This window comes from Dreissena polymorpha, chromosome 3 (assembly GCF_020536995.1).
Source record: "Dreissena polymorpha isolate Duluth1 chromosome 3, UMN_Dpol_1.0, whole genome shotgun sequence".
Lineage (NCBI taxonomy): Eukaryota > Metazoa > Mollusca > Bivalvia > Myida > Dreissenidae > Dreissena > Dreissena polymorpha.
In genome coordinates this window covers 78,244,725-78,264,512 of record NC_068357.1, presented here as the reverse complement: position 1 = coordinate 78,264,512, position 19,788 = coordinate 78,244,725, and the positions used below count along the sequence as shown (strand labels likewise).

General features: G+C 37.9%; 2 protein-coding genes across 4 annotated transcripts in view; both read left to right on the top strand.

Annotated features, from left to right (window-relative positions):
- LOC127874850 (anaphase-promoting complex subunit 1-like) overlaps window positions 1–19,788 on the top strand; it is a 101,249-nt gene that overhangs the window by 8,119 nt on the left and 73,342 nt on the right. For both annotated transcript variants that reach the window (XM_052419502.1, XM_052419501.1), the window contains exons 3-8: window positions 397–477; window positions 706–870; window positions 2,470–2,542; window positions 2,932–3,026; window positions 10,540–10,619; window positions 11,689–11,765. In XM_052419502.1, the coding sequence (XP_052275462.1) occupies window positions 397–477; window positions 706–870; window positions 2,470–2,542; window positions 2,932–3,026; window positions 10,540–10,619; window positions 11,689–11,765 (571 nt within the window). The remainder of the gene's footprint in view (window positions 1–396; window positions 478–705; window positions 871–2,469; window positions 2,543–2,931; window positions 3,027–10,539; window positions 10,620–11,688; window positions 11,766–19,788) is intronic.
- LOC127874870 (calcineurin subunit B type 1) overlaps window positions 1–19,788 on the top strand; it is a 163,087-nt gene that overhangs the window by 120,611 nt on the left and 22,688 nt on the right. The gene's annotated exons all lie outside the window — the stretch shown is intronic.

The following is a 19,788-nucleotide window of genomic DNA, read 5'->3' as shown; positions in this document are numbered from 1 at the left end:
TTTATTCAGTTGGCAACCATTATTCTTTATTGATGTAATTGCTGTGAAAACTTAGAAACATTCGGACAATATACTGATGGTATCTGCATATTCCTGTGTATCATTTAACTTGCTGAACTGTTTATCAAATAATTATGACAAGAGCTTAGTAAATCCATGCAGTAAATTATTAATTACTTAAAGATATGTTGAAATTAATTTAAAATGATTTCAAATGTTTTAATTTGTTAAACAGAAAATTCTCCAATATTGAAGACAAGCAAACAGATTATCCATATTGCCACTAAATGATATCCGGAGCTACCCTGGCTGTGGCACGAGACCAATTTCGCATGACGTGTGTCAAATGATAGGAATGTGTTGGATAATTGTGTCAGATTGCCTTGTGTTCTTTAGGTCCAGAATGTTGCCCACACTGACCCAGGACTGCCACTTCTCAAATCATTCAGGGACATCTCCATTCAAGACAATGGAAGGGTAAGAATTGGTCTCCTTAGCCAGGACTCATGTGTGCAAAACTTGCTCAGATATTTTTCATTTTAAGAAAGTATCTTCTTAGCGAAAATCTAGTTTAGGTGAAAAGCATTGTCCCTGATAAGCCTGTGCGGACTGCACAGGCTACTCTGGAAGAACACTTTACACAAATGCATTTTCACAGAGTGAGACTCAATTTTATAACACTTAGATATCCAACTGTTCATTTAGAAAGAGCACTGGAGTTTCTACAGCGGTGCAAGCACAACAGAAGGCAGAGGACGCTTTGACGAGGAGCTGTATGTGAATGGACACATCGTGGTCTGGAGTCGAGGGGGACAAGATGGTTGCCGATCTGTCATTAAGACCTTCACCATGGATACGCCTGTCATACAGGTAACCTGGATGGGTCTTTGGTCTAAGAAAGCGGTGTGTGTTCAAAGAATATTGCAAATTTTCTTCTTAAGGTATAATTTGCTTTCTGAATTTGTGCAGAAGTGTTGAAACTCTATGATTATATTATTATTTAGTAACTAGTGTTATATTGGTTGAAATAATTATTTTAATTGTTTTATATTTTAGTATACAAGTTATAAAATGATAAACTGGTTTTCAAGTGGGCACTGCTTTTTCTCCTTTTTCATGCTCTTTAGCTCACCTGAACACAACCTGCTCTTTTTGTGCTTTGTGATTGCCTTTTGTCCATCATTAATTGCAAGTCATCTGTCATAAACATTTGTGTTGCTTACACTCTAGAGGCCACATTTATTGTCTAATCTTCATAAACCGTGTCCTGATTTTATCTTGTCAGATTTCGATACTGGGTCTAAAGAGGTCAAAAAATATGTTTACAGGCAATCTGAATAAAACTTGATCAGAACATTTGTTCTGATTATGTCTCAGTAGAGTTTGAGACTGGATCTGGTGTGTCAAAAACACTGGTATCATAACAGCTACATTTATTAAGTTCTTAGTAATGAGAAATAGTTAATATTAATTTAGGACATAAACAAGTTCCCTCTTTTGTTTGAATTTTAAAATTATAATTTTATTTTAGCAGTTGATAAAAGCCTTAATAAACCTCTTTTGATTTTAATGAATCTTTTTTTAGAAAAAAACTTTGCACTGACAAAACACGGCCATGATGTGCCTGAAACCAATAAAGTCGAACACCATTATCTCCAGAACAGAAACTTAAGTAATGATAAAACAACCATTCTGAATATTAACCTTTTAATGGCTGATATGAATCACACCTTCTTAGAACGGTCAAAATCTACTAGTGCTGTCACATAAAACAGTTGTCCAATCTATAACTTTGTCATTCATTATGCAATTTTAAAATGGGCAGTGCTCTGTAAAAAGAGGGTTTAATGCATGTGCCTAAATTGTCATCCAGATTAGCCTGTGCAGTCCGCACAGGCTAATCAGGGACCACAGTTTACGCTTATATGATATTTTTTGTTTAAAGAGTCTCTTCTCAGCAAAAATCCAGTTTAGGCGGAAAGTGTCGTTCCTGACACTTTACGCACATGCATAAAGCCCCCTGCTCTCAGGGAGCGGCTCAAATAAATTAACACAAATGACTAACATGAGGAGAAAGAGTTTCAAGTGTAACACCCATCTGATTTCCTCCAAGGTTAAGGTCACACTTAGAGGTTGAAAGCTCAATTTTGCCATAAACTGTTTGTGCAATAAGCACAGTTTTAAGACAAAAGTTGAACCTGGGGGAATCCATGCCATGCCCTATGGACTCATGTATTGTTGTTTAAAAACAACAACTACTTTTCTCTACTTTTCCCACGTATGGGCTTACTTTGTGCCTTTTTGTTTTGCCCTTAGGTATAGAAGCTTATGTTTTCAATTGTTTAGTTACAGAAATTATTTAATTCAAAAGAGCTAAATGAACTCACAATTGGCATTGGGAATAAGTCACTCTAATTACTCTAAGCTCTAATTACAATCTCTCCATTTGTGATACGTATTTAATTTCAGGCACTTTGGTGCAAGTTTGTTATACCTGAGAAGTCGAATCATGAGGAAATCTGCACCTCACTGGACACAAAAGGTAACACAGTATTAATTGCAATCATAATATTCGTATTATAACAATGTTGAGCTCACCTGAGCTCTAAGTGCTTCACTCTTGTATGGTGTGAAGTAACTGAATACTGATTTTGGTATATCCCTACACAATTAGTTACTAAGGGTGTAACTAATAATCCCATCAATTTTGCATTTGTTGTCTTAGTCCATATTTTGGTATACAAACTTGCTGAAAACAACACATTAACATGAAATGACATTGATTTACCAGGAATTCAAACAAAAAACATGTATTTCAATGTTTTTGGATACCCCACAATCTATCAGATGGGTTGTTTTTCCCCTAATACTGGTATGATGATGTGATACAATCCCAACAGAAGATGATGTATTTCTTTTTGTGAATTTTAGGCAAGTTACAGACAGGTGTGTGTGTGGTGGAGTCCAGCTGTGTAAGCTGCTACATGGAGGATGGAAGTGAATATCTGGCAGCACTGCCATTCCAGGTTGGGCTTCTTTTATGCCTCGTTCTGGGAAATATTGTGCATAATGCATGTGTGTAGAGTGTTGTCCTAGATCAGCCTGTGCAGTCAGCACAGGCTAATCAGGAACGACACTTTTGGCTTTTGTGGAGTTTTTCATGTAAAAAAAGGCTTCTAAACAAAAAATCCAATGAAGGTTGAAAGTGTGATCCTTGCACTGCACAGGCTAATCTGGGAGTCATCCTTGCACTGCACAGGCTAATCTGGGAGTCATCCTTGCACTGCACAGGCTAATCTGGGAGTCATTCTTGCACTGCACAGGCTAATCTGGGAGTAATCCTTGCACTGCACAGGCTAATCTGGGAGTCATCCTTGCACTGCACAGGCTAATCTGGGAGTCATCCTTGCACTGCACAGGCTAATCTGGGAGTCATCCTTGCACTGCACAGGCTAATCTGGGAGTTATCCTTGCACTGCACAGGCTAATCTGGGAGTCATCCTTGCACTGCACAGGCTAATCTCGGAGTCATCCTTGCACTGCACAGGCTTATCTGTGAGTCATCCTTGCACTGCACAGGCTAATCTGGGAGTCATCCTTGCACTGCACAGGCTAATCTGGGAATCATCCTTGCACTGCACAGGCTAATCTGTGAGTCATCCTTGCACTGCAAAGGCTAATCTGGGAGTCATCCTTGCACTGCACAGGCTAATCTGGGAGTCATCCTTGCACTGCACAGGCTAATCTGGGAGTCATCCTTACACTGCACAGGCTAATCTGGGAGTCATCCTTGCACTGCACAGGCTAATCTGTGAGTCATCCTTGCACTGCACAGGCTAATCTCGGAGTCATCCTTGCACTGCACAGGCTAATCTGGGAGTCATCTGTGCACTGCACAGGCTAATCTGGGAGTCATCCTTGCACTGCAAAGGCTAATCTGGGAGTCATCCTTGCACTGCACAGGCTAATCTGGGAGTCATCCTTGCACTGCACAGGCTAATCTGGGAGTCATCCTTGCACTGCACAGGCTAATCTGGGAGTCATCCTTGCACTGCACAGGCTAATCTGTGAGTCATCCTTGCACTGCACAGGCTAATCTCGGAGTCATCCTTGCACTGCACAGGCTAATCTGGGAGTCATCCTTGCACTGCACAGGCTAATCTGTGAGTCATCCTTGCACTGCACAGGCTAATCTGGGAGTCATCCTTACACTGCACAGGCTAATCTGGGAGTCATCCTTGTACTGCACAGGCTAATCTGTGAGTCATCCTTGCACTGCACAGGCTAATCTGGGAGTCATCCTTGCACTGCACAGGCTAATCTGGGAGTCATCCTTGCACTGCAAAGGCTAATCTGGGAGTCATCCTTGCACTGCACAGGCTAATCTGGGAGTCATCCTTGCACTGCACAGGCTAATCTGGGAGTCATCCTTGCACTGCACAGGCTAATCTGTGAGTCATCCTTGCACTGCACAGGCTAATCTCGGAGTCATCCTTGCACTGCACAGGCTAATCTCGGAGTCATCCTTGCACTGCACAGGCTAATCTGGGAGTCATCCTTGCACTGCACAGGCTAATCTGGGAGTCATCCTTGCACTGCACAGGCTAATCTGGGAGTCATCCTTGCACTGCACAGGCTCATCTGGGAGTCATCCTTGCACTGCACAGGCTAATCTGGGAGTCATCTGTGCACTGCACAGGCTAATCTGGGAGTCATCCTTGCACTGCACAGGCTAATCTGGGAGTCATCCTTGCACTGCACAGGCTCATCTGGGAGTCATCCTTGCACTGCACAGGCTAATCTGGGAGTCATCCTTGCACTGCACAGGCTCATCTGGGAGTCATCCTTGCACTGCAAAGGCTAATCTGGGATACTTAAAACACATGCATTAAGCCTAGCTTTCCCAGAACAATGCTTGATTATTGCTTACTGTTGACATAAGAGATTTACTGCTGTAAAAGGACTAGGTTCACTAAGGGTCGAAAATGGCCCTATGGAATTTATTAACAAAAATTACCTGAAATAATTATTTAATGTGTATAGTTTCGAAAAACATGTATTAAAACCGTAACAACATATATGGTATGGTAACCATGGCAACACATTCACACATATCCATTTTTACATAATAAGATAATAATTATACATGTATCCATTATTTAAGTATGTTAACAAGCAATATTAAGAACAATACATATTATTGTCAATACAAATATCAAATGTGAATTGTTAGCATAGTAATTCTAAAACCTCCGTTTCCATGGTAACTTTTTTTTTGCTGAGACATATACATATCAATTGAGTTGTCGATACTTAGCATTTATCAATTGACAGTTTTCAAGCGCAGTCATTATACTCTCATGAATATATAAATAAATATGGATGTTGCTGCAGCAACTGTTTAAATTTAACATAATAACTATAATATAACCAGTATTGCGCTTATAAACGACATTGTTAATGTGCAGTACCACGACAAGTTACAAACTCAAAACTGTATAAAAAGTCAACAAAGATAAGGTCATCCCTTGCACTAAAAAAAACAACAACATATTGTTAATGTTGATGTGAAAAAAAAACGTTATAATATGGTTGCTATAGTAACTGTATCCACTGAAATACATGTTATATAAACCCGAGATAAATATATATGGCAAACAGTATATACAAGTTTAATGCATACACTTCAACAACAAACTACAATGATGTCTGATTGAATGAAATTGATCTTTATCACACAACTAAACACTATGTGATAGGAACATTTTGATTCATTTTATTTACAAAGATGATGTGTAAATAAATATTACCCAATATTACTAAATGGGTGCTATAATAGCAGAAATCACAGCCAGTAATTGTTATTTCAAAATTAAGTTCATACGCACACAAATAGTAACATTTGGATAATTAGTCTATTCATTGCTCAATTTAATATGAAAAGAGCATTACTCCTCGATATTACTTTCCTCGGAGTCAGAAGAATCAACCGCCTCTGGTACTTCAGCCGCATCATCAAGGTATTGTCCCCAGTCTTTCACACCTGGTTCCCTAGATAACAGGATTTGCTGTCCAAGGTACCACAAAACTGATGCAACATGAGAACAAGTACCGAAAGTTCGTGACCCACATTTACAATGACAGTACCAACCAATGATGTGGTCACTATCGTAACATATCCAGATCAGATACGAGCGGGAGGATACATGTCTGCTCTGCAACCTGACTCTAATCAACCCCTCCATCTCTCGGTAGAGCTGAAGATTGCAGTCACTGCCTAGGTACTCTTGGATGTAACTGCCTGTGAGTTTTAACTGGTAAGTGCCTAAAGTCAATAACCGCAGTGTGTTGTCATCTAGAGATGGAAAGTCAAGATATTCATGGTTGGTATCAACCCACTTGGCGACACTTCGCTGTTCCATATTGTTTTCAGTTACAAATTGCTGAAGCGCGTTTGAATGGCTCAGCAACTCTCGCATGCGTGCAGCCATAAACAGGTCCTCCTCTTTATTCTTTGTAGCATTGATGGGAGTAAAATACTTATTTGAAATGGCGCATACTATGCGCACATAGTCTCCTCTAAATGGAACCTGGGTTGTTGGAAGAACCTTATCTACATACTTCCAACATTTTTTTCGTGCATTGGCAGCCTCAACGACCCATCGGACCTGCAAGACAATGTTCAATGTAAAAAACGCTTTTTATTAAAGAAATAATTCTTGTACGTTATAGTTTGTTGTCAAATAACCCACGGTGTAGGGATTAAATCACGAGTGCGAAGCACAAGTGATTTGAAACCACGTACCTAAACTTCCGGCCGCGGGTTATTTGACAACAAACTATATCGGAAATATTTCGATTCTTACACAGTTTTTACTGAAGATTTAAACAATGTAAAAATAACTTTCGGCTATTCTGTCGATCAGATCGACTTTCATTCATAAAATGCCGGATTGTTACGCTGGTAGAAAATGTATCGGCATGTTTTGTTTAGTAACAGCGCGTGCTTTCAGTGTATAAGCTCCGCCCATAATTATAGCATAATAACCCATAGACGATTTTCTTTTTTGTTTATATCGAATTTGGCACATGCCGTGTTAGAATCCGTATTTAACTATTATTAATATTTTAATACGTCCCTGCATGTGGCTCATGTTTATGAAACATATTAGGCACTACAAATAAGCATGAGCAAACTGTTCATTTTATAATAGTTTGTGTTTGATAAATATGTCTTAAATAATGATTGTTAAAATATATTTAGGTTATAACACATATATTTGATAAAACAGTCTAAACCAGATTAGTCATACATAATTCGGTCTTAAAATACGCAACCAGCAAACAACAAGCGAATATCGCTAATAGTAGCATATTTCCCGCTTAGCACGTGGAAGTTAATACTAAATCATTACTATTTTTAAACGCTTTCGATACCATTTGTCTATGAAACACCAAGTATTAAAGTTGCATGCATGTGTTGTCATTCAATGTCTTATATAGGCGGCATTGTTTTAAGACTGAATACATAAAAGTGTGAATCTTGTTTTAAATAGAAATGCTAGATGACGACAATTCCATAGTTATATTTTCAGCAAAATAGATAAAAAACTGTATGTATTACAGTTCAAAGCGGACAACAAACATAATATGAACATTAGCATACAATTTATGCTGAGACCGTGTTAGAAAATTCCGAGTTTACATGGAAAACATTCTCAAATAGATTACCTGTGTAACCAAGCGACTAGTGTTGGCATCCTCCGTTGGCATTTGCTTAACTCCCTTATTGATAAAAGCTGGCATTTCTGCATGAAATCCCATGTTAGAAAGCAGCGTTATTGAGTCGCGAAACCCACGATTAACAACTAAGACATCGTTCGGCTTTATCCATTCTTTGATTTCTTCTATATTGTTTCAAAGAATATGATTTAAAATTGATGCGTCGTTATTTTTTGAGTTCGAAAAATATTGCCCGAGTATGCTTACAAAATATCCAGTAGTTGTTACTATAACCATTGGTTTTACTAAAGAATGGCCTTTGTGCACACTGTATGAACGCCGTTGAAATTGAAAATCGGAAATTTTCTGTATATAAATGTACGTACCGTCAATAACTAATATTACTTGATCATTATTTTCGGCCAGAAGAGATTGAGCTAAAGTCCTTGTATGAGTGTCAATGACATTTTCACGACTGATGTGCTGAAAACCTAAATAGTGTTGAACAAAGTTTTGCATTAACATCGTCCTTACAGCTTCAATTGCCCTTCGTACACTTGATTTTGAAATGCCAAAGAGAGTTGCGAGTAAACTATTAGAGATTCCGGTTTTCATTTTGAACAAAAAAATACCGGTCGTTGTTGATTTCGATCTAGCTGGAGTTTCTCTAATATGCTTTTTCAGCATGCTGTGGAAGTCCAAAAATTGTTCCTTGTTAAGGCCAGTCATGTTTTGAAGATCAATATCAGAGTAATTTTCAATATTTTCAAAGGACATTCGTTTAACTGATGATTTAATGGCAAACTCACGTACCGTATCTAAAAGCTCTGTAATTGTTGTTTTGTTTACAAAGGCGTCGTCCATTGATTTAAAGTTAATAAATGTATCTGGATGGAATTGAGACAATGAAAAGTCTAAATGGCATGGACAGCATCTACTATGAGCAGTTATTAAAATATTGTGCTTAACAAACACTTCTGTTCTTAGCTGTTGTGGCACAACGATAAGTTTTGGCCCAGGCCTCTTACAAATGAAGCAGTACGCGTGGCTTTTCGAGGCTGTCTGAACTCGAAGTCGTACAGACGGCGGACTTCCTGCACAGCACGTACTTTCTTGTCCACCATTTTGGAGACTGGCCTGATGTAACACCGGAAATGGAGCTTGTCGGTATGCAGGTCGCGAACATTTGCCACAGATGAAGTCAGACTCGCTGCTTTCAATCAAGAAAGTTTTTCTAAGATACTTTCTTAGATGCTTGTTGACAGGCCGTCTCTGACGAACTTTAAGTTTGCATTTGCAAACTATGCACTTGGACTGATGCATCCTGCAATAAAACATATTTCAAATATAAACAATACACCCCTATTAGTTAGTTCGACCCTATCAGTATTTATAATAAAAGGAACTGTAATAATTGTTTTATGATTTTTTTTTTCAAACTGCAAATGAGTACTTAAATACACTAAGAAAGTTTACACTTAACAATTAATGATTGTGTGTTTTTTTGTATAACTTAAAAATGCGAGTAAATGTCAAATAAAAATAAAATTGGAAAAATATACCTGCAGGAGGCGAGATTTGATCTATGCTCGCCAGCGTGGTGCGCCACTAACTACCACTACGCCATGGTCTCTATTACATTTTAGATGAAATATAACGCTACATCGTTATGGCTGAAAGAAAAAGGAAAACGAAAACCGTACTTGTATCGTTTAATTTTCCTTTAAACATGTTATTCTTTCTTTTAAACATGTTATTTTACATTTCTCAAACTAATTTAATACGTTTTCATCACTTTAATGCAAAGAAATCAGCATATATTTAAGCGTAACACAGAAATTATCATGTCTAGTATACCTGTCGTCTGCAACGATACGCAACGCAAGAAAAAACAGTGTTCTTTACAAATAGATTAATGGATTGAAATATTTAGGAGCTTTAATGATTCGACTATAATAAAATGTATGAAAAAAGTGTTTACCTCATTGTCTCATCGCGGTAAATTCAAGAAATCATGCAAAGTTAAACGGTTGCTAACAACGCTGTCAACTGTAGTCAGTACAGTACTCTGTTAGTCACGGACTAGTAGAGTTGTTTCCCGTGAAAAATATTATTTCGGATAGTTATTTTCAGAAACAAAAATCAGTGACCAAAATAAACATGTGTCGATTAGACTCAATTTTGTTTGGAAAAGAACAACATTGATACTAATGGTTAGTGTAAATTTAAATTGGTAATAATTCATGTTTACGTCTGAAGCGGCGGATTTAAAAACACGATAAGCAGTGACAATATTCAAATGTTTTAAATATTTTCTGCCAATTGTGACACCTTCAAACTTAACCCACTTAAAGAAGTAACATTATAGGTTAAATGAACGAAATATCTTGATGTCGCATTTGGCTGAACACATTTTCTTAGCCTTAACATGTAGCATTTTTGCTAAAAAACAGATTTTTTTGGCATACTGCTAAAATTCAATCATGTTCATATTGGTGAAAAGACGACGAACACAAAAAGTTTCTGTATATATTGTATAAATGAATCTTAGACAACATAAAAACAGTGTCAAATAAAGCATTTCATTGCATTTGATTTTTTCGAAAATACAAGGCCAAATAGGCACTTTCGTGAACCTAGTCCTTTGCCTGGCAAAAACCATACTTCGAAAACTAAGCATATCTACTGGTTGAAATCTTTGTCATCTGATTTCTTTCAAACTTGTATTATTATAGTGGTATATTGTTATTGCGGAATGTTTAAAACTTAAACAAGTATATTTTGGCAATATATGAGTTTATGTTGTTAATATTACAGGTGGCCAACGTTTGGTCAATCAAGAATGGTTTACTCTTTGAAAGAACAGTGTCCCCATCAGAATTTCACACATCTAAAAGGTAGGTAGTGCTTGCACAAATGATTAAATAGTGCTTATACATGGGTCGTGCTCTGTGAAAAAGGGGTTTAAAGCATGTGCGTAAAGCGTTGTCCCAGATTAGCCTGTGCAGTAGGCACAGGCTAATCAGGGACGACCCTTTCTGCATTTATGATATTTTCCGTATCAAGAAAGTCTCTTCATACCGAATATCAAGTTTAGGCGGAAAGTGTTGTCCCTGATTAGCCTGAGCGTACTGCACAGGCTAATCTGGAACGACACTTTACGCACATGCATTTACACCCTTTTCACAGAACACAGCCCAATTTTAATCATACCCCCTTTGGCAAAGTAGAGGTGGTATACTGGATAAAACAAGGATGTCCGGCCTTCTGTCTGTAGAAGCTAATTTTGTTCATAGACGTTCTCCTACACATTGCAATGTAAAACAATACAATTCCATGTTAAGTAAGATTTGAAGTTATGATTGAGCTATTTTTACCGTCTTTAGTTCAATATTATAAAAGTTATGCCCCTTATTAGCTCGACTATATGTAGACAGGTAACATATTATCAAACTTCTTATGTATATACCTGCTAGCGTTGAACGCAACATGCATAAGGTCAAGGCCACCGTTTCTTGAAATAGAAAAATGGAATTGTTGAGTAACAAGATATCAATATATGCTTGTTGGATACACAAATATTTTTGAGATAACAATGTAAACTTAAATTTAAGCTGTTGTAAATTATCAACTGGATCAGTAATCCATTAAAAAAGTAGCTTATTTTCAAGGCAATAGTTGGGCCAAACATTTTTGTTGACTTCCATTTGAGCCTTGTTCTGGGAAAATAGGGCTTAATGCATATAAAATGTCACCCCAGATTAGCCTGTGCAATCTACTTAGGTTAATCAGGGACTTCAATTTTATGGAAGTTATGGTCTAGAGGTCTCTTCTGAACAAAATCAAATGTTGACGGAAAGTGTTGTACCTTATGAGCCTGTGTGGACTGCATTAAGCCCAGTTTTCCAAGTATGAGGCTCGTTTAGTTCTGTGTGTACCTAATGATTCTGTCCACTTTCATTGCAGAGACGCTCCCAACCAGACCACTGTATTCAGCATGTTACACCCTCTCGATGAAGTGGCACCCGTCATCATCAAGTCAGGTTTGTACGAGAGCCTAGTCTAGAGGCTTGAGAAGTGAAATGGTAATGATATTAGTCACCTTCTGTGAAAACCAGGCTGAATGCATGTGTGTTTAAGTCTCGTCCCATATTAGCCTGTGCATTCTGCACGGGCTAATCAGGAATGACACTCCGCATTTATTCAATTTTTCATTTGAAGAAGTCACATCTAAGCATAAATGCATTAACTTGATTAAGTTCAGTTTTTCTGAGAATGAGGCCTTCATTAAATAGTTGTATACAACCTCTTTATTAGCCTATATTTCATTGACGCTCGATAAAAGAAGGTTTTTCCTTATGGGTCAAATTTATTAGAGACAACCATCGAAGGAACACTCTTTTCACCAAAATTTAAAAACAAATATAATTTTACAGGGAATCAACTCACATCTGTAAAAAGACTAAATCCACAAAATTACCATTAATTTGTCTGTAATGTTCCATAAAATTGAAATATATTCTGGCTAATATCATCGGTTTGATTTGAGGCAAGCACTCCATACTCTGTCAATGCATAAATCATTCACTACAATCAATACATTTGTATTCTGATTGCATATCAATTCCTTTTTCAAATGCAAACTGAACTGAATGACGTAAGCATGACACACTGGCTTTTCTAAAAGTTGATACTGCAGTCAAACAAAAATGGACACAGTAAACTTACATATTTACAGCATTCTTTAGTGTTATTTAAGGATTAAAGTCTGAAAATATATGTTTGGGCAATACACAAACATGCAAGACAATTAAAGTTAGTTTCACAGCATAAACTCTATATTTAAGCTAAGCATTTATTCATCTTTTTAAGCAGCTATTTTGATGAAAACAAGATAAAAATAATAGCCTGAAGGTTCAGGATTAGAAAAAGTGTAAACCCTAAAGCTTGCCCTATTTTCAATCATGTAAGCCTGACCTGATCAACATTCGCCATTCCAGCACCAGTCATCTATTTTTAGCTCATCTATTTTTTGAAAAAAAATTATGAGGTTTTGTCATCACCTTGGCGTCGGCGTCCGGTTAGTTTTTGCGTTTAGGTCCACATTTCTCATAAAGTATCAATGCTATTGCATTCAAACTTGGTACACTTACTTACTATCATGAGGGGACTGGACAGGCAAAGTTAGATAACTCTGGCGTGCATTTTGACAGAATTATGTGCCCTTTTTATACTTAGAAAATTGAAAATTTTGGTTAAGTTTTGTGTTTAGGTCCATTTTATTCCTTAAGTATCAAAGCTATTGCTTTCATACTTGCAACACTTACTAACTATCATAAGGGGACTGTGCAGGCAAAGTTATGCAACTCTGACTGGCATTTTGACAGAATTATGTGCCCTTTTTATACTTAGAAAATTTAAAATTTGGTTAAGTTTTGTGTTTAGGTCCACTATTTTCCTAAAGTATCAAAGCTATGGCTTTCATACTTGCAACACTTACTAACTATCATAAGGGGACTGTGCAAGCAAAGTTATGTAACTCTGACTGGCATTTTGACAGAATTATGGGCCCTTTATACTTGAAAATTTGGTTAAGTTTTGTGTTTTGGTTCACTTTACCCCTGAAGTATCATTAAGATATTGCTTTTATACGTGGAACACTCGCAAACTATCATAAGGGGAAAGTAAAGGACAAGTTGCATAGCTCTGGTTGTCATTATGGCCCTTTTTTGACTTAGTAACTTTGAATATATGGTTACATTTTGTGTTTAGATCCACTTTACTTCTAAAGTATCAAGGCTACTGCTTTGAAACTTCAAATATTTTCATGCTATCATGAGGGTACTGTACCTGGCAAGTTGAATTTTACCTTGACCTTTGAATGACCTTGACTCTCAAGGTCAAATTTTAAAATTTCGCTAAAATTGCCATAACTTCTTTACTTATGATTAGATTCGATTGATACTTTGACAAAACAACTCTTACCTGACATACCACAATAGACTCCACCCAAACCATCCCCCACGCCCCCCCCCCCCCCCCTCAATCCTCCCCCCCCTCAATCCCCCCCATTATTATTTTTTAGCTCATCTATTTTTTGAAAAAAAAATTATGAGCTATTGTCATCACCTTGGCGTCGGCGTCGGCGTGCGGTTAAGTTTTGCGTTTAGGTCCACTTTTCTCAGAAAGTATCAATGCTATTGCATTCAAACTTGGTACACTTACTAATTATCATAAGGGGACTGTGCAGGCAAAGTAATGTAACTCTGACTGGCATTTTGACAGAGTTATGTGCCCTTTTTATACTTAGAAAAATTGAAAATTTGGTTAAGTTTTGTGTTTAGGTCCATTTTATTCCTACAGTATCAAAGCTTTTGCATTCAAACTTGGTACACTTACTTACTATCAGGAGGGGACTGGACAGGCAAAGTTAGATAACTCTGGCGTGCATTTTGACAGAATTATGTGCCCTTTTTATACTTAAAAAATTGAAAATTTTGGTTAAGTTTTGTGTTTAGGTCCATTTTATTCCTTAAAGCGGGTATATACAATTTTGTCAAATATTTATGAATTTATATAAACTGTGTAAAAAACTTATTATATATACATTTCAATATAAATTAAAATAAAAGTTAAGAAGAACATGTGTCGAAAAATGCGAAATAAGCCAGATATTTAATTCTGAAATTGAAAGCGGCTGTTCAGCCGAATTTGCCAGCATGTATACCATACATGTACGATGTGCATCTAAACTTACGAGGGGTGTTCCAGAAGTTTGTGGATTTTTGCTATAACTTTCATTTGGTAACATAAATGGACAAACAAATAGCATGTTAAGAATATTTCGTCCTTTCCAAATCTACTCTCCAAATATCATGGAAATACATAAAACAATAAATATATATCAGAGATTTAAACATGTGCACAATGCACACACCGACGCACGTGTAACGTTTCTGATTAACGTCAATGACGTTATGAAGTTAACAATTGTCAAATCTTTTCCACATAATCACCTCCAACGCGAATGCACTTTATGTGTCGGGAAATCCAATTGTCAAAAGTGTCTTGACCAGTCAGCGTCAAAAAACAACACGATTCGCTTTGCTGCAACTGTTAGTTCCTGTTTACTTGCAAAGCGAATACCGCGCAACTGTGATTTTACTTCCGGGAAGACGCGGAAGTCCATAGGGGCCAAATCCGGGCTGTAAGGAGGACTTAGGCGCTGTAGCGTGAAATTTGCCGTAAATTCTGTTTATCAACGACATTTAAACCAAATTTAAATTGGCATAACGCCCATACTTATAATAAAATACACACGTGCGCCGCATGTCGTTACTGAGGTCTCTATGGCAACGCGTTTCAAACGCGCTTTATGGAATTCATGCATTTTTAGCTTATATACAAAGTCCGTGATAATTGGTTTGTATAATATGTAAATTTCATTGACTTTTACCAGCAAACTAATAAGTTATAGCGAAAATCCACGAACTTCTAGAACACCCCTCGTAGTTTAACGGTTTATAATACAAAGACGAATGCTTCGGTTATTGTAGGAAAATATGTACGTCACTATCGGCTAGGGGCACTAAATTGTCCTTGCTGCATTTTATGAAATTCGGCTTTAATGTATAATTTTTCTTGCCTATTTTGTGTTATTGTAACATATTTTATCAATATATTACAATTAAACGCATATAAAAAATCGTATATACCCGCTTTAAGTATCAAAGCTATTGCTTTCATACTTGCAACACTTACTAACTATCATAAGGGGACTGTGCAGGCAAAGTAATGTAACTCTGACTGGCATTTGGACGGAATTATGGGCCCTTTAGTTTTGTGTTTTGGTCCACTTTACCCCTAAACTATCATTATCCCCACGCTTTTTGAAAAAAAGGTGGGGATATTGTGGTGATCTCCGCCGTCCGTCCGTCTGTCCGTCCGTCTGTCCGTCCGTCTGTCTGTCCGTCCTGGCCACTATCTCCTCCTACACTAAAAGCACTAGAACCTTGAAATTTACACACATGGTAGCTATGAGCATATGTGCGACGGTGCACTATTTGGAATTTTGATCTGACCCCTGGGTCAAAAGTTATAGGGGTTGGGGTGGGGCCGCGTCAGAAATTATCACTCATTTTTATACGCCCGTATAAAATACGGGACGTATTATGTGAAACCCCTTGGCGGGCGGGCGGGCGGCGGGCGGAAGGCATCACTTTGTCCGGACTCTAATTCAAATTGTATTCATCCGATCTTCACCAAACTTGGTCAGCAGTTGCATCTAGTTGATATCTAGGCCAAGTTCGAATATGGGTCATGCCGGGTCAAAAACTAGGTCATAGGGTCAATAAGTGCATTTTCAAAGGGGCCACTTTGTCCGGACTCTATTTCAAATTGTATTCATCCGATCTTCACCAAACTTGGTCAGCAGTTGCATCTAGTTGATATATAGGCCAAGTTCGAATATGGGTCATGCCGGGTCAAAAACTAGGTCATAGGGTCAATTAGTGCATTTTCAACGGCGCCACTTTGTCCGGACTCTAATTCAAATTGTATTCATCCGATCTTCACCAAACTTGGTCAGTAGTTGCATCTAGTTGATATCTAGGTCAAGTCCGAATATGGGTCATGCTGGGTCAAAAACTAGGTCAAAGGGTCAATTAGTGCATTTTACTTTGTCCGGACTCTAATTCAAATTGTATAAATCTTATCTTCACCAAACTTGGTCAGTAGTTGCATCTAGTTGATATCTAGGCCAAGTTCGAATATGGGTCATGCCAGGTAAAAAACTAGGTCATAGGGTCAATTAGTCCATTTTCAACAGCGCCACTTTGTCCGGACTCTTATTCAAATTGTATTCATCCGATCTTTACCAAACTTGGTCAGTAGTTGCATCTAGTTGATATCTAGGTCAAGTTCGAATATGGGTTATGTCGGGTCAAGAACTAGGTCATAGGGTCAATTAGTGCATTTTCAACGGCGCCACTTTGTCCGGACTCTAATTCAAATTGTATTCATCCGAAACTTTTAAACAACTTTTTATCCTGCGTCAAAGTGGTATGGGGGTATAAGTCACATTCAGTGACAAAGCTCTAGTTCAAGTTGAATTCACCAAACTTGGTCAGAGGTAGTATATAGATTATATATCAGTCAGGTCTGATTGGAGACATGCAACCGATTAACACATGCAATATTTTTATGCAATATTTTTATCCAGTTTTATTTTGCGATATTTTCATCGGGTTTATTTTTTTCGCGATTTTTGAAATTTTTTTTTGCTTATTTCCAAAACAAATACATCAATCATCAGTGTATCATCTCCAATGGCACACGAATCGGGCGTATATTGCTCCGTCATGCGGCGCTCTTGTTTTAGGTTATTTTACATTTACTTCTTTATTTCTACACCGATTCACTTCAAATTGATACTGGACCTCACCTATGACAATACAGTCAATCTCAACCATGCATGGCCCCATTCCCAACCCTGGGGTGCCCCACCCACATAGGCCACACCCACCAAAAATTTCCATTTACTATAATTTTTTCATTTCTACACGGATTCACTTCAAATTGATACTGAACTTTTGTTATGACATTAGGGTCAATCTCAACTATGCATGGCCCCAATCCCAACCCTGGGGCGCCCGCCCACATAGGCCACACCCACCTAAAAAATCCATTTACTATAATTTTTTCATTTCTACACGGATTCACTTCAAATTGATACTGAACTTCTCTTATGACATTAGGGTCAATCTCAACTATGCATGTTCCCATAACCAACCCTGGGGCCCCGCCCACATAGACCACACCCACCCAAAATTGCCTTTACTATAATTTCTTCATTTCTACACCGATTCACTTCAAATTGATATTGAACTTCTCTTATGACAATACAGTCAATCTCAACTATGCATGGCCCCATTACCAACCCTGGGGCGCCCCGCCCACATAGACCACACCCACCCAAAATTGCCTTTTACTATAATTTCTTCATTTCTACACCGATTCACTTCAAATTGATACTGAACCTCTCTTATGACAATACGGTCAATCTCAACTATGCATGGCCCCATTACCAACCCTGGGGCGCCCTGCCCACATATGTCACACCCACCCAAAATTGCCTTTTACTATAACTTCTTCATTTCTACACCAATTCACTTCTTATTGATGATGAACTTCTCTTATGACAATACGGTCAATCTCAGCTATGCATGGCCCCATTACCAACCCTGGGGCACACCTAGGTCAAACATTCGGCGTGGGGATACGCGTCGGCCTCTGCCGCGCCATTTCTAGTAGATATTGCTTTCATAGTTGGAACACTCGCAAACTATCATAAGGGTACAGTAAAAGGACAAGTTGCATAACTCTGGTTGTCATTTTTACGGAATTATGGCCCTTTTTTGACTTAGTTACTTTGAATATATGGTTAAATTTTGTGTTTCGATCCACTTTACTTCTAAAGTATCAAGGCTATTGCTTTCAAACTTCAAATACTTTCATGCTATCGTGAGGTTACTGTACCGTGCTAGTTGAATTTTACCTTGACCTTTGAATGACCTTGACTCTCAAGGTCAAATTATTAAATTTTGCTAAAAATGCCATCACTTCTTTATTTATGATTAGATTTGATTGATACTTTGACAAAACTACTCTTACCTGACATACCACAATAGACTCCACCCAAACCATCCCCCGTGCCCTCCCCCCCACCCCCCCCCCCCACCCCCCCCCCCTAGAATCACACCCCACCCCAATTTTTTTTTTTTTTTTTAAGATCATCTCACAAATGACCACCACACCCTAACACTATACTATACCCCTTCACCCCACCCCCTCAAATCGTTTTTTTGGAAACGGTTAAAAAACACAAATATTTATTTTTATTATTTTATGTTTGAAATACCGTCCAACCATGGCACCCAAGAATACCCCCCTCCCCCCCCCCCCCCTATTTTTTTTTTTTAAGATCATCTCACAAATAACCACCACACCCTCACACTATACCCCCCTCCCCCCCCCACCCCACCCCCCCAAATAATTGTTTTTGAAACGGTTAAAAAACACAAATATTTATTTTTATTATTTTATGTTTGAAATACCATCCAACCATCGCACCCAAGAATAGTGTCTGTCCGTCCAAAAACTTTAACATTGGCCATAACTTTTTCAATATTGAAGATAGCAACTTGATATTTGGCATGCATGTGTATCTCATGGAGCTGAACATTTTGAGTAGTGAAAGGTAAAGGTCAAGGTCATCCTTCAAGGTCAAATGTTGAATAAATGGCGTCTGTCCGTCCGAAAACTTTAACATTGGCCATACATTTTTTCATATTGAAGATAGCAACTTGATATTTGGCATGCATGTGTATCTCATGAAGCTGCACATTTTGAGTGGTGGAAGTTCAAGGTCAAGGTCATCCTTCAAGGTCAATTTTTTTTTTTAATCAAAGCGGCGTTCTCATGAAGCTGCACATTTTGAGTGGTGGAAGTTTAAGGTCAAGGTCATCCTTCAAGGTCAAGGTCATCCTTCAAGGTCAAAGGTCAAAATAAAATATTCAAAGTGGCGTTCTCATGAAGCTGCACATTTTGAGTGGTGGAATTTCAAGGTCATTCTTCAAGGTCAAGGTCATCCTTCAAGGTCAAAGGTAAGAAAAATTAATTCAAAGTGGCGTTATCATGAAGCTGCACATTTTGAGTGGTGGAAGTTCAGGGTCAAGGTCATCCTTCAAGGTCAAAGTTAAAAAAAATAATTAAAGCGGCGTTATCATGAAGCTGCACATTTTGAGTGGTGGAAGTTCAAGGTCATCCTTCAAGGTCAAGGTCATCCTTCAAGGTCAAAGGTAAAAAAATAATAATTTCAAAGCGGCGTTCTCATAAAGCGGCACATTTTGAGTGGTGGAAGTTCAAGGTCAAGGTCATCCTTCAAGGTCAAAGGTAAAAAAAACAAAAACAAAAAATTTCAAAGCAGCACAATAGGGGGCATTGTGTTTCTGACAAACACATCTCTTGTTTTTTTCAAACATGGTTAAAAAACACAAATATTTATTT